The sequence below is a fragment of the Sinocyclocheilus grahami genome, unplaced genomic scaffold, assembly GCF_001515645.1.
Source record: "Sinocyclocheilus grahami isolate Dianchi unplaced genomic scaffold, SAMN03320097.WGS_v1.1 scaffold1321.1, whole genome shotgun sequence".
NCBI classification, from domain to species: Eukaryota; Metazoa; Chordata; class Actinopteri; order Cypriniformes; family Cyprinidae; genus Sinocyclocheilus; species Sinocyclocheilus grahami.
In genome coordinates, this window is record NW_015506500.1 from 411,486 (window position 1) to 425,159 (window position 13,674).

Consider the following 13,674-nt stretch of genomic DNA (forward strand, 5'->3'; position numbering starts at 1 on the left):
TTTAGTCCGCATGTCATATTTTCCTAACGTCGTGTACCTTTGACGGTGTTAAACATGGTGTCACGTGGATGGGAATATGCATGGAAATAATATGCAGATGAGGTTATGCATAGTAAAACTAAGAGTTGTAAGCTCCATATATGGTGATTTTGAGGGGGAGACGCATGTACGCACAATCTTCCGCTGACTGGGATTTATAAAATAATTTTTGCGTAGGTTCTGGCGTACGCACGGTTTTATAAATCTGAAAACTTTTGTTCATATGCCAAATCTAGCTTTTGTGCGTACGTACACTTTTAGGATGAAATCTACGTAAAGTTTTATACATGAGGCCCCTGGTCTTCATTGAGCATATTGGTCTCTCTATGGGGTTTAACCTCTGATCTGTAATATATCATTATATATAGATCAATGGGTGTAACTGTAATTCCCCTACAATAGTAAAACTGGAGAAGTCAATATTATGGATAAAGAACCTGTATTTTAGTCTGAAGGAAATTAAGGATGGATTTGTTTCTTACAAACACGCTGCTTTTAGACATTAATTGATGGATTGGAATGGTGTGGATTACTTGTGGATTATTGTGATGTTTTTATCAGCTGTTTGGACTCTCATTCAGGCAGCACCCATTCACTGCAGAGGATCCACTGGTGAGCAAGTGTTCCGAGGATGAAACAAACTCATCTACATATCGGATGAGAGAGAGTACATTTTCAGCAAATTTTCATTTTTAAGTGAACTATTTCTTTAAGATAATATACAGTACAGGTAAAATAATTTAAACACAAATCAGTGTTATATATTCATATATTTATTTGGTGAGTAGACATGTCATAAGCGGGATATTGTACAGTCCGCCAGTCATTACTGCTAAATCCCCCCCCCCCCTCAGGGCAATGCAAGGATGATTTATTTAGTGTTAATGACTGTCTGACTGTACATTATTGCATACATAAATCTTTTATTGACCACAACATCACTGCAAAAAAGGCCCTCTTGTGGCCCTTTGAAGTGATTTTTTTTTGTGTCATCATTTAAACCACACTGGCATTGAAAAAGTCAAATATGTAGCATAAAAAAAAATTTAAAACCAGAGGATTTGTCAGCCGGGCAGACAGACTTTACCTGCAAAAAGAAGTCCAACTATTGTAAAAAATATTGATAAAACAAACAGTACATATGAGGACCCAACAACCGTACTATTGGGTAATTTGTAAGGTTGTCCTCCGACTTGATTGATGTAAAATCCAACTGGAAATATGAGAGCGGCCATGCAAAAGAGGACCACTACAAAAAAAAATAAAAATAACACAAAGTTATTTAAACCACTAAACAGATGTGAATTATTTATGCATATCAAATTTTCTTTAGGTAACATACTTCCCATGAAGGCGATCCAGCGGGCATATTTTGCAGCCTCTCGCCTCCAGTGTGAGATCACAAGCAGACCACATGTGATAGTGAGTGAGATGATGCCTAAGATGATGAAGAACAGGGTAGTGATCCATTCTGGAGGAAGGCTTGGGGAGATACATACCCTGGTTCGACCATGGATGGTCTGACATTGCTTGACTAGACCAACAGTCAGAGCTCCTACATGCAAAACACAGGATAATGTGCCATGACTATCAACTGTAAAAACAAGTCTTCATTTAGCACCACATAGGGCTAGAAGATGATAAAACAGCATAAAGGTATGATATAGGATGAGTAAATAATGACAGATTTTTTTTATTTTTGAATGCCATGTTCCTTTAAAGGGATTGTTCTCCTCAAAATAAAAATTCTGCCATCATTTACTCAACCTCCGTCCTTTCCAAACCAGTGTGACGCTCTTTTTTTTCTGTGGAACACAACATTTGAAAAATGTTGGTAACTGAACTTTAGGTTTTCATTGACTTCCATTGTATGGACAAAAAAATACAATTGAAGTCAATAGGAATGAAACTGTTTGGTTACCAACATTCTTCAAAACATCCGTTTTTGTGTGTGCAGCAGAAGAAGAAGAAATGCATACAGGAATGAAGAAAAGGTGACAAAATGCTGACAGAATTTGAAAGTTTTGGATGAACTATCCCTTTAAGCACTTTACAAAAGCGCATGATGATGATGATATCAATCCTTGCAGTTGTCATTCTACAACCATTTTTTTAACTCCCATGCTACACCACCACTAACAGTAAAATACAAAAAAAAACAAAAAACAAGTATTACGATTAATGTGAATTCCTTCATGGAACATGGATAAAAACATGAAGAACTAAGAGTTTTTTAAAAATAAAGAGTCTCCTCCTATAATATTCAGGATTCCACACTAAATTGCGTAATTTATGTTAAGGAAGAAGCGTGCTTTAGTGCTACACAATCCTCTTGCACAAATACACCAACAAAGGATTCAAATATATCACAAATCATGCTCTCTTTGAAAGTTTTGTGAATCAAGACATCAGAAAATCTTTCTGAAAAATCATACAATGTTTTCACATACAATGGCTAGAGTGAGTGGAGGTGGGTGGGCTTGCGGCAACCACATGTGACGACCCCGGGCTGGACGCCGCTTCGTCCACGGTGAAAGCTGATCTGGCGATCCACAGCGCGAAGTTGATGCATTTCCTCAGCGACCATGGCACGGATCAGCTCTAGGCATGACGAAGCGGATATCGTCCTCATTTGGAAAGACCAAACAAAGTAGTTTCGCTTTCACAACAAAACACAGCGCCTTCACGACATGGCGGCGGTGGCAACAACGATACTACAGCGAGAATTAAAGTTATGCCTTCTTTGTTTGCGTGAACATTTGGGTGGCGTTATGCAAATCTAATCTTCCCACATCGTGACGTAGATATGTGGGGGCGTGTTAGAACGAGCCGTTTTAGGTAGGCGTGGTTGACGCTTAACTTTTATAAAGAAAGTCTCTATGGATTTGAGACTTTAGTCTTTGCAACTTTACAGATCTTCTTTATGCACCAAGAGCTTGTAACACTCCAAAGAGAAAGGAAAAATTGAAATCGCATCATATGACCCCTTTAACAAAACTAACATATGCAGAGCCTGCTGGGGCCCATATAAGTCAAAATAATTTAAAGGATTTTTTCAATTTGAGCATTAACGTTGAGTGGAAAATATGAGGATCCATTGTAAGATCATTTGCAGCAACAACATTCTATTAATATTATTCCCACTTTTACATAACAGAACAATTTTCCAACTAATTAACTGCTGGTAGATCTCATCTCTGTGGAAGGCAATTCCCAACAGACTTCATTAATACAGCAACAAACACACTGAGTAATCAACAACACATTTTGCTTAAAAGCGCTCTTCTGCGCATCTCACTAATGCAAAACATTTAATCACTGGCTTTTATCAGCTAATGCCAGATGCTTTCATATATTCTACCCATAAATGGTTGTGTAGAGAAAGGAAAATAATACTCTCCTATCTTTTTTGAGTACAATGTGTCCAACTGCAGCAGGAAATGCTTGTTTAATGCATAGATAAATACATTACAGTCATATCAATTGTTTTGTAATGGACTTTTTGGATTTTATGCTTGATAGCTCTAAAAACATGACAGATGCAGATACACGTGTGCTCTACCTAAAAGAGTTACCATGGTATTTGACTGAACATGAAGTTTCTTACCCTCTTGACCGCCTGTATTGATCCAGTCTGGATTTACAATACTTGCAATAGCGAAGATATCTGCCGCGAGAAAGAGACATCCTGAAATAATGGTGAGTTTATCCATTTTCATACCTCAGTCTGTGAACTACATATGAGTTTAGGGCTATTAGATGTTTGGGATTGTATGAGATGGATGCAACTTTCACTCCCTCTTTTCAGAGGGAACCTCATGGAGATGCTCTTCATGCAGTTCTAGAAGACACCATCTGAATGTCAGCTGAGGGATTATGATGCAAACACCAGCAGTATGACATTCATGCCATTATGAAACATTACCCCTCGCGAACTCCACTAACAACAGCCTGAAAGGCGAGCCCATACTCGAGCACGGCTGTGAGGAAAATCCCAAGTAACGTTACTCCTATGTGTTACATCCGTGTTGGATCTTCCCTCTTGATTTATGGATATCATTGAAAGAGGAAAACGATTCCACAGCGCACGAGTCTGTTATCGCATCAGTATCGGATATTCTAGCAAATGTCGGGCTGTATCGATAACTACAGTTGTCCTTCTTGTCCTGCGTTCTTCCGCGTTTCAATTTGAACTAATATACCGTAAAACAGCGTACGCGAACCTTTCAAAACACAACCCTGCTCGCGAGATGTTTTCCCTTTGTGAGGAATAACGGAGAGAACATGACGCAGCATGTGACGTCACCAACCTGCCTTTGACAGTTCTGTGCTCTCACTGGAAACGTCACTGAACAAAACAGTTTCTTCAACATAGCTTAAAGGGGTCATATGATGTTGCTAAAAAGAACATTATTTGGTGTATTTGGTGTAATGAAATGTGTTTATGCGGTTTAAGGTTCAAAATACACATTATTTTCCACATACTGTATATTATTGTTTCTCCTCTATGCCCCGCCTTTCTGAAACAGTTGATTTTTACAAAGCTCATCGGTCTGAAAAGCGAGGTGTGCTGTGATTGGCCAGCTATCCAGTGCGTTGTGATTGGCTGAATACCTCAAGCGTGTGACGGAAATGTTACGCCCCTTGCCATACTGTGATGCCTTGTCCCGGAGCGACGAGACAAAAACATTAAAACCCATTACAAACGAGGCATTTGTTGCATCCAGTGGGGACATAATTACGGATTATAATGACTTATACTGTCTTTTTACGCGTTGCATTGCATCGCGTAAACATAAAACCACGTCTGCATTTGTGATCGGAGAAATGACAAACAACAAGCTCTACTCTACACTGCTCAAAACTCGCGTTTGAATCATCAGTGGCAAATTCTTTATATATAAAAAACGTACTTACAGTCTGTGAGTTAGAACAGCCGGCATTGTAGACTACTCTTCCAGGATCAGGAAAGGTCGTCAATAAAATGCACTGCACACATCTGAATATTTGGGTTGAGGTTTTCTGGAACAGTGTTGTAAATACAACTTAACCACTGATTTCTAGTCGTGTCCTCTTTTGGAAGGCCAAACAAAGTAGTTTCGCTTTCACCGAGAATAAAAGTTACGCCTTCTTTCTTTGCGTGAACATTTTTGGCGGCGTTATGCAAATCTTCCCACATAGTGATGTAGACATGTGGGGGCGTGTTAGAACGAGCCGTTTTAGGTAGGCGTGGTTTAACTTTTATAAAGAATATCTCTTTGGATTTGAGACTTTAGTCTTTGCAACTTTACAGATCTTCTCTATGCACCAAGAGATTGTAACACTCCAAAGAGAAAGGAAAAATTGAAATCGCATCATATGACCCCTTTAAGCCAGAGCCGTTGAATACCAGAGTTGCGACACTCCCATAGGCTTCCATAGGAACTGAGGAATGCGGAAGTAAAGCGTGTCATGGAGCAGCCAATAGTTCCAGCATTCATTTCAGTTCTTCTCAAGGACACCGACTCGCTGGTAAATTGAAGACATTTTTTTTTTTGACATTTTAACTCATTAGTTCATTAGTTCGCGTTATATTTAATGTAATATAATCGTTAGATAATAGACAGTTATACTATACTTGCAGTTAGATAACGTGAGAAACATCTTAATAGCGACCATAACCAAATGCTAGTTGTCATATTTTTAAGTTTTTAGTCTTTCTGCAATATTTTTCTCCCTGTAGGAGATCGAATGAGTTTCAATGAAGACTGCCCATTCAAGGAATAGAATAAAGAGTTTCGCTGAATGCAGTTGGTTGCCTTGTGTTTATAAACATTATTTTTTTTAAAATGTATTGTTAAATTTTGTATTTGCTTGCCTTTTTTAATATTCACTTATGATGTAGGCTTACGTGAATATAAAATAACACTGGGATGTGAGTAATTAACCTTTTTAAATTTGACATTGAAAAAATCGAAACTTCTAAACATCGAGTGTTTGATAATGTCTAAATATACTTTAGGATGCAAACCCGAAAAATAAACCTGGACTAGAGCTATAGGCTACATTACACAGCCCATACGGGCATCTAGTGGTTAAACCATGGCATTACATATGAATATTATTTTTCTGGCCATCAATGCCTTTAATTTGCCTCTTTGCACTTGCATTTAAAAACTTATATTTTAACCCTAAATACTACACTAATTGTAATAGAAATACTAAGCATATTAGAAAATATTATATTTTAAATGGTCATTAAAGGATCATAGTTATTGCACATATTAAGTACCAAAAATCTCCTCAAAATATTAAATATAACTGAACTAAAATATAGTTATTTAATTGATTAAAATTTACACTGGTCACATCTGACTGACAAGGAGTATGAGAACATATTAATTCTGTCTCTTAATAAAAACGTCCTGCAAGAGTGACTTCTTCCAACGATCCATGAGCAATTTGGTGATGATCCGTGCATTTTCCAGCATGATGGAGCACCATGTCACAAAGCAAGAGTTATAAAGAAGTGGCTCGAAGATCATTACAGTGAAATTTTGGAACTGTGGCCAGGCAACTCCCCGGATCTCAATCCCATAGAGAACCTGTGGTCAGTCCTCAAAAGGCGAGTGGACAAGCAGAAGCCCACAAGTTGTGATCAACTCTGAGAACTAATAAGGCAAGAATGGATCTCTGGTCCACATGGACAGCAAAGATGAGCTAAATGCACTGCAATGTGGCATATGGTATCCAACTAACTGTGAGGGCAAATTTATGTTACACAAATAGATTCTAGAGAATGTACATGTGCCTTTTCACAAATGCATAATTTCACAAGGACAATAATATCTGCTTTTGGTTTGGTATATAGCAAGTGTCCTTGTGTTTAATCATTAACTTATAGCAAATATATATTTTTATTTCACAAAGAGGAAGTAAAACTAACGCCATTTTAATAGTCTGATACCATAATAATCTATGTAAGATAAGCAGACTGTTACAATAAACACCACATTTTGATTTACAATTTGCCAAAACATTTTTATTAAACAAACAAGAAAATACAGGATAAATACACAAAGTATGATTCTGTCTCCAAAGACAATGTCTTCTCCGATATTATTTCATGACCAGAATCTGACAACATCAGTAAAAGGGTTTACTGAAGTCTAACGGTTTACAAATTCAAGCTATCAGGTGTTAAATGTTGTTCACTTTCTTTATGAAGTCATCCACTAGATCCGTTAGCTGTTTCATGTCAGCCTCATCTTCACGAATGACTTCCTTCAGCTTACCAAACCTTTTTAGCTGCTCATTGCATTGTTTCTAAAAAAGAAAGAGATGCTTTTGTTTACAGGTAAATTCTACACCAGTATAACAGTGAAAATTTCAGACAATAAACAATGGGAGGTTATGTAAAGAATAATTTGTATTCGTTATTTCGGCTACAAGTCGCATTCTATCTGCTTTAAATCAGAAAGTGCAGCAAGATAATTAATAATTAATAAAAGTTGCAGGCAGTGTTGATAGATCTCGGTGTTCGAAATCTTCCAGCTCATGTAGCACATATAAAAAGTCAAGATGTTTCTGGTAATTGCGAGCAAAAGCATCACATACTTCAACTGCACACAGGTGGTTTGCTGCAGAATTGAGGACATCAGTCAGATTCTTGGACACCATGCGGTTCTCCTCATTAGTCTCCTGCACGACCACGTGATACCTGATGGAGAAGTTCAGATACATGTAAAAGAAGATGAACAGGTGGCACATTAAGAATGAAGTGAATGCTCAGATGCTCACTGTTGTTGGGCAGCTTTGAGTTCCTCCTCGGATTCCTCGAATCCCTGCATCACGTTCTTTTCCAAACGCTTCTTGTGAGCTTCAACAGAGTCCACCTCAGCTGCCCACTTCTCCTCCTCTTGTGCCATTTCCTACACACAGCATAACTAATTCAAATCACATGTGCTGAGTGACCATTTCAAATGTGTCACTTCTGAAAATCAATAAAAAAGCCCATGAATTCAGTGAACATACAGGCTGATATTTTTAGCAGGTTTAACATCAGAAATGCTAATGCATTGTTACCTGCATGTCATGCTCAAGCTGTTGGTCGACTCTGCGAATCTGTTCCTTTAGATGCTTGAAGTCATTCTGCTTATCAAAGATGTTGGACTTCACCTAATAAACAGTTGGAATGGTGATATGCACTACAACTATTTACAACATCTTACAATGTGAACACCATAAATTAAACACTGTTATAATTCATAATCCTTTGGCATAAATGAGTGGAATTCATTGTGAGCTGCTCTGAAACTGTGGGACTGTAGAACATGAAATTGTGCTGCATTTGACTTGCAGCGCTCAAGCAAGAGTGTGATTCCTGTTCCATCCACAAATTTAATACCATTAATGCTTAAAAGATAAATTACAAGAGGTCGAATGGAAGTCTCGCACCTGTTCAACAGTCTCTTCCAAACTCAACTTCACATTGGTGAGTCTGCTGTATTCATCCTCCACATCTACCATCATGTTCTTCAGAGGGTTCTAACAGAGTTAAGAAAAGAATAATTAAAGTCCTTAATCGTTACAAAAATGAAGCCTCTTTGATGGACAGCTGTAGCGACGGTACCTGTATCTGTGTCTTGTACTGCGTGATGGTTGTGGCGCTGTAATCTGCTCTGATCTCAAAGTCATGACCGCAGGCGTTCTCTGCTGACTGCGGGATGAGCTTCAGCTTACGGCCCAGTTTATTATACTCCGCAACCATCATCTCCGCCTGCAACAAAATGAGAAAAATTATATTGTTTACATGTGTTAGACAGCATGTTAACAGCTAGATGGATCCAACTGATTTTTTGAACCTTAGAATTATTAATAGAAACCAAGCAATTGTCATCAAATCTTTGAAAGACATTCATTCTATTTGATACTTTAAGATCTAGTTCTACTTTGCTTTCTTGAGCCACTCATTTCTTGTGTTATAGTTTCTGCTGGTTTATCCATCATCTTTTTCAGATTTATGTACACGGCAAGTAAAAACAAACTGTGGTTGGTCACTTTACATGTCAGATGCATTGTATCTTCTTCGTTTAACCCTTATGCTGCACTGAAGTTCTTTTACCGAATTTGTTCGATCAAAAAAAATTACCAGCCTTTTTAAAAATTGCTTGTAAATTTCTCATTATGTTATATTAACAACAAATCTCAGATTTTCCAAAGAGGCCACAGAGAGGAGATTGAATGAGATGTAAATTACATCATAGGTCACATGACAATATGGTACTACGTCCGGTTTTCAATCGTACTACACATATTCGTACTATATAGAACTTTTTTTTTTCAATGGTCACTAAGGCAGTACTTATACAAATTATGAAAACTAATCAAACGGTATGCGATTTCAGATCAACTGGCTGGGACATCTGTAAACCCCTGACCTTCTCTTTGGCTTTGGACAGGTTGACCTCCTCGTTCCACACCAGCTGCTCCGCCTCCTCTAGACTCTGGTTTAGGCTGTGAACGGTCTGCTGCAGTTCATTCTTCTCTCTGTTAATACGCTCAATATCAGCTGGAGTGAACTTCTGATTCTCCAGGATGTGCTGCAGCCTCGTCCTCTCCTGCTTCAGACCCTCCAGTTGCATATCTGCACAAAGAACAGGGAAATTAAGCAATTGAACTCAACGTCAAGGCATTTGCATCTGGTAATCTCTCTCACCAGCAGCCTCGAGCTCCTCAGCTAGTACAGCAGCTTTATTCTCCAGTCCAGTTTTATGAGCCTCTAGAGTACAACGATAGTTCTGCAGCTTCTGCAGATCAGCCTGCAATCTGAGCTTCTCTGTCCTCTTCCCTGCTAAACGATCCTGTCAACATACACATAGGCCCCATATTAGTGTAAACTCCTTTCTTTGTATATGTAAGATCTTAAATGTCCTATGTCACATCTACCCTAGTACTCACAATACATAATTTTTTTCTTTGTTATATCTGGGATCATATAAATTTTTGGCATTTCATGAAGGTGTTTGAGAGAAGCCCAGAGGGTGTAATTCATAGGGTTGACTGACTTGACTATTATTTTAAAATTAGTAGATTCTGGTAAGTAGTAATCCTCATTAGAAATGACAAGGAAACGCATGTACAGACTCACAGTTTGGCTTTCTCTTTCAAGTCTCTCCACATGCTCCATCAGCATTGCATGTTTCTCCTGCAGGGACTGTAACAGCGCCTCATCCACATTGTACAGCTTCCCTGAGGGAATTCAGAAAATGTATTAACCATGAAACTGTATTTTGCATTAGTTATAAAAAATATATATTTTGTAAGATCGGGGTTATTAAAAACATAAGACATATTTTTGGTTTTAGTGGCTAAATGCAAGGTTTATACTTTATACCACACGGAATGCTGTAGAAAAGCAAAGTGACATACATCTGGGAGTAACCGATTATCAAAAAATAAAAAATACAGGGCGATGACTTATCGCATCGGTTGTTGATTGGATTTTGAGACGTGGGTGGGTGATGCACTCAAAAGTGGAGCAAAATTAACACAAGTTTGCAGAGAGTTTATATAACACGCAGTTAGAAAATACTTTAATGGTTTAAATTTAAACTAAAATTTGGCACGTAACAGGTGTTAAAGGAAAGTCCACCCAAAAATTCTGCCATCAATTCCTCACCCTCAAGTTGTTCCAGGCATGCATTAGTTTCTTTCTTCTGCTGCTGAGATGACATTTTGAAGAATATTGGTAACCAAACAGCTGCTGGTTCCCACCGACTTCCATAGTATCAGGGAAACAAATACTATAGAAGTCAATGGCTACTAGCAACTGTTTGGTTACCCACATTCTTAAAAATATCTTTGTGTTCAGCAGAAGAAAGAAACTCAAGATACAGGTTTGGAACAACTTGAGGGCGAGTGATTGATGACAGAGTTTTCATTTTGAGTGAACTATCCCTTTAATTTAAGTTGTTCAAAAGGTAAAAAAAAGGTCCCCCATCCAAATAAGCCCAGTTTACACTTTTGACCATCGCACTGCAACATGACTTACTTAGTTTATTAACATAGTCGGCATCCTCATCATCAAATGTATCTGCTCCCTGCATGAACTTGTTGTAGGTGTCAGAGCAGTACTCCATCAACAGCTACAGAGTTAACACAGCACATATACACAAATTTGGCAAATGTGTGATATCTACAATTCAGAGGAGTAAAATATACAAAATGACTGCTGAAACGGTCAACGCTGACTTGGTCTCATTAGATACCTTGTTGTACTCGGCCCCATCTTCTATATCACACGGTTCATCTGAGAAGTCAGAGAAGAGCAGGCTCTGCTCTCTCAGACCACCGAAGAGCTGCAGAGACCAAATCTACATGTCAGGCAATGCTACAATGTTTCCTATTGCATGTAACTGGTTGCTTACTTCCCCAAGACAAAAGAGCCCACTCCATGCCCAAAGCAATTAGAACCTATTTTAATCAATCAATGCTGTCTACACTGGATGAGTAGCTGACAGTAAATGGAAGCCTGTTTGATTTCTGACATACACTTTCATTAAAAATACTTTTATTCAGCAAGGACTCATTAAATTGATTAAAAGACATTTGTAATGTTTCAAAATATTTGTATTTCAAATAAATGCTGCTCATTTGAACTTTCTATTCTTCAAACAATCATTACATATTAAATATATTAAAACAGAAAAAGTCATTTTAAATTGTAACGGTATTTCACAGTATAATTTTTTTTTTTTTTACTATATTTCCAATCAAATAAATGCAGCATTGGTGAGCACAAGTGAATTTTGAAAACCAAAAATCTCAACCCCATACTTTTGAATTAGTGTACATTTATGAACATTTGCTTTGACATCCAGTGTAGAGAGCCTCAAACGGTTCCGCCCCCGTGTAGACTGTGAGATAAGGATCTGAACGAACCCTTAACCCAAAGTATGAGCAATAGTGAAAGTGACACTGACTGGCCATAATTAATTAATAGGTTTCCCTTATTTCATAACAGTTTTATATACAGATTATAGATCACATAACCCTGTTAAAGGTCTGGAGAAGTCACCTTGACTGCGTCGATGAGCCAGATAAGAGCTCCAAGAGCCTGAGGCCAGGTGTGAGGAGCACCAATGGAGTACATGGAGCTTTTTGAGAGCGCAAACGGGTATCTGAAACGAAACCATAACCATATCTTAGTGACTAAGACAGATTACAGGATGGTTAATCAAAACGTGTTTGACAACTAAATTTTAATTGATTCGAAAAGCATGTATTAATGCAGGGGTGTCAAACATATGGCCCAATCCGGCCCGCAGGATGATTTAAACAATATTATAAAATAATAAATAAAACATAATTTTGAAAATTAAATAAAGTGTATTCGCTACAATATTTTACTTTGAATTTAAAGTGGCAAAAATGGATAATTTATTTACGTTGATATTACGCCTCGGGATTCGGGACACCTAACATACGCGTTTTAAAGCGGCGCCAGAATCTCGAGCAGCACGAGGAAAATATGATGATAGCTGCGTTGTAACTGATGCTTGTGGGGAAATTTTTTGGTGATTTTAAACATGTCCAAAAGAAGAAATTTGACCTGGAAGGGCGGACAGGCTATTTAAGGAGAAATGGAAAGAAAGTAATCTCAATGCCGACAGGTAGCCTATGTTTAATCACAACTCGTGGCTGTGGTAAATGTGTGCAATATTAAACGACACTGTGACGCACTGGACAGCTTCGCATGGAGAAAGTAAATGAGCGAGGAGTGTGCGATATTTATTGTGTACTAATATCCTAACTGTTGTTTTAATGATGAGCGAGCTGACATTTTGTAACTTTGCAATAAAACAAACAAGCACATCATGTGAGTTTTTCAGTGCCGGATGAAGGCTATCAGTTTACAATATAATTCAATATATGGGGGCAAAAATAAAATGCCCTGTAAGAAATGTAGTTTTTAATATTTATGTTGTGATAGTTAAGTAATGCCTAACTATATCAAGAGTGTTGCTTTCCCAAATGTCAGCGCGATCGCAAATGAATAGATTTTATATAACAGCTCAACAAACAAGACGCTAGTATTAAGTGTGTTATTAGTCACAATGCTGTCTGTTTATCTCTGTTTTGGCAAGAAAAAGTTAACAAAGCCGAAGTAAGACCAATTGTGTGTCTCCGAGGCAGCACTGTGTATTTTGTTACTGAATTAATCTGTGTTTTTGAACAAATTATTTGAGTCAATGATTCAGTGGCCCATTCATAAAGACAATCACTAGCTTAGTTTCTAAACGAATCAGCCGTTTTGAATGAATGAGTCAATGGATCATTAAGACGGAGACTTGCTGCCACCTACTGGCGGCTTTAGTGTAATTTATTTATCCATGACGGGCTTAAACCAACCAAGGTGCTATCTCAAAAACACACTCCGCAAAATATGGTAATTATCACTATCAAAAAAAAAAAGACATTTTGTGTCAATATTGCACACCCCTAAAATAACCAAGCATCATCTTTAAAAAAAAGTTGTCCTAGATTTTATTTTATTTTATTATATTGTAGTTTGTATGGTTAATATTAATGTAATTGTGAGCAAACTAGGGTTTAACAAAAGGTAATTCGGCCCGCACAAGGGGACATTTTCTC

The 13,674-nt window shown here is 37.8% G+C and overlaps 2 protein-coding genes across 2 annotated transcripts in view; both read right to left on the minus strand.

Moving 5' to 3' along the window:
- Nucleotides 1–823: 823 nt before the first annotated feature.
- LOC107569180 (uncharacterized protein C16orf52 homolog) lies at nt 824–4,332 on the minus strand. Its single transcript, XM_016255189.1, has 3 exons — nt 3,647–4,332; nt 1,382–1,594; nt 824–1,288 (listed from the first exon to the last, which is right to left on the minus strand). The coding sequence occupies exons 1-3, from the start codon at nt 3,756–3,758 to the stop codon at nt 1,104–1,106; spliced, it is 510 nt and encodes a 169-aa protein (XP_016110675.1). The 5' UTR covers nt 3,759–4,332; the 3' UTR covers nt 824–1,103.
- Nucleotides 4,333–7,062: 2,730 nt separating this feature from the next.
- Nucleotides 7,063–13,674, minus strand: part of LOC107569179 (kinetochore protein NDC80 homolog) — a 12,969-nt gene continuing 6,357 nt past the window's right edge. Inside the window, exons 6-17 of the mRNA XM_016255188.1 lie at nt 12,098–12,200; nt 11,289–11,378; nt 11,072–11,165; nt 10,169–10,269; nt 9,737–9,881; nt 9,459–9,664; nt 8,651–8,797; nt 8,476–8,565; nt 8,104–8,196; nt 7,819–7,949; nt 7,636–7,738; nt 7,063–7,344 (exon numbers count right to left, since the gene is read on the minus strand). Of these exons, the coding sequence (XP_016110674.1) occupies nt 7,219–7,344; nt 7,636–7,738; nt 7,819–7,949; nt 8,104–8,196; nt 8,476–8,565; nt 8,651–8,797; nt 9,459–9,664; nt 9,737–9,881; nt 10,169–10,269; nt 11,072–11,165; nt 11,289–11,378; nt 12,098–12,200 (1,429 nt within the window). The 3' untranslated portion in view covers nt 7,063–7,218. The remainder of the gene's footprint in view (nt 7,345–7,635; nt 7,739–7,818; nt 7,950–8,103; nt 8,197–8,475; nt 8,566–8,650; nt 8,798–9,458; nt 9,665–9,736; nt 9,882–10,168; nt 10,270–11,071; nt 11,166–11,288; nt 11,379–12,097; nt 12,201–13,674) is intronic.

What these genes read in the sequence shown, in the direction of transcription:
- LOC107569180 (XM_016255189.1), bottom strand. Translation starts at nt 3,758, where the DNA reads ATGAAAATGGATAAACTCACCATTATTTCAGGATGTCTCTTTCTCGCG. An exon ending in CAATACAGGCGGTCAAGAGG is followed by an intron (nt 1,595 to 3,646) that starts GTAAGAAACTTC and finishes TTTTGCATGTAG; the next exon opens with GAGCTCTGACTGTTGGTCTA. An exon ending in CTGGATCGCCTTCATGGGAA is followed by an intron (nt 1,289 to 1,381) that starts GTATGTTACCTA and finishes TTTTTTTTGTAG; the next exon opens with TGGTCCTCTTTTGCATGGCC.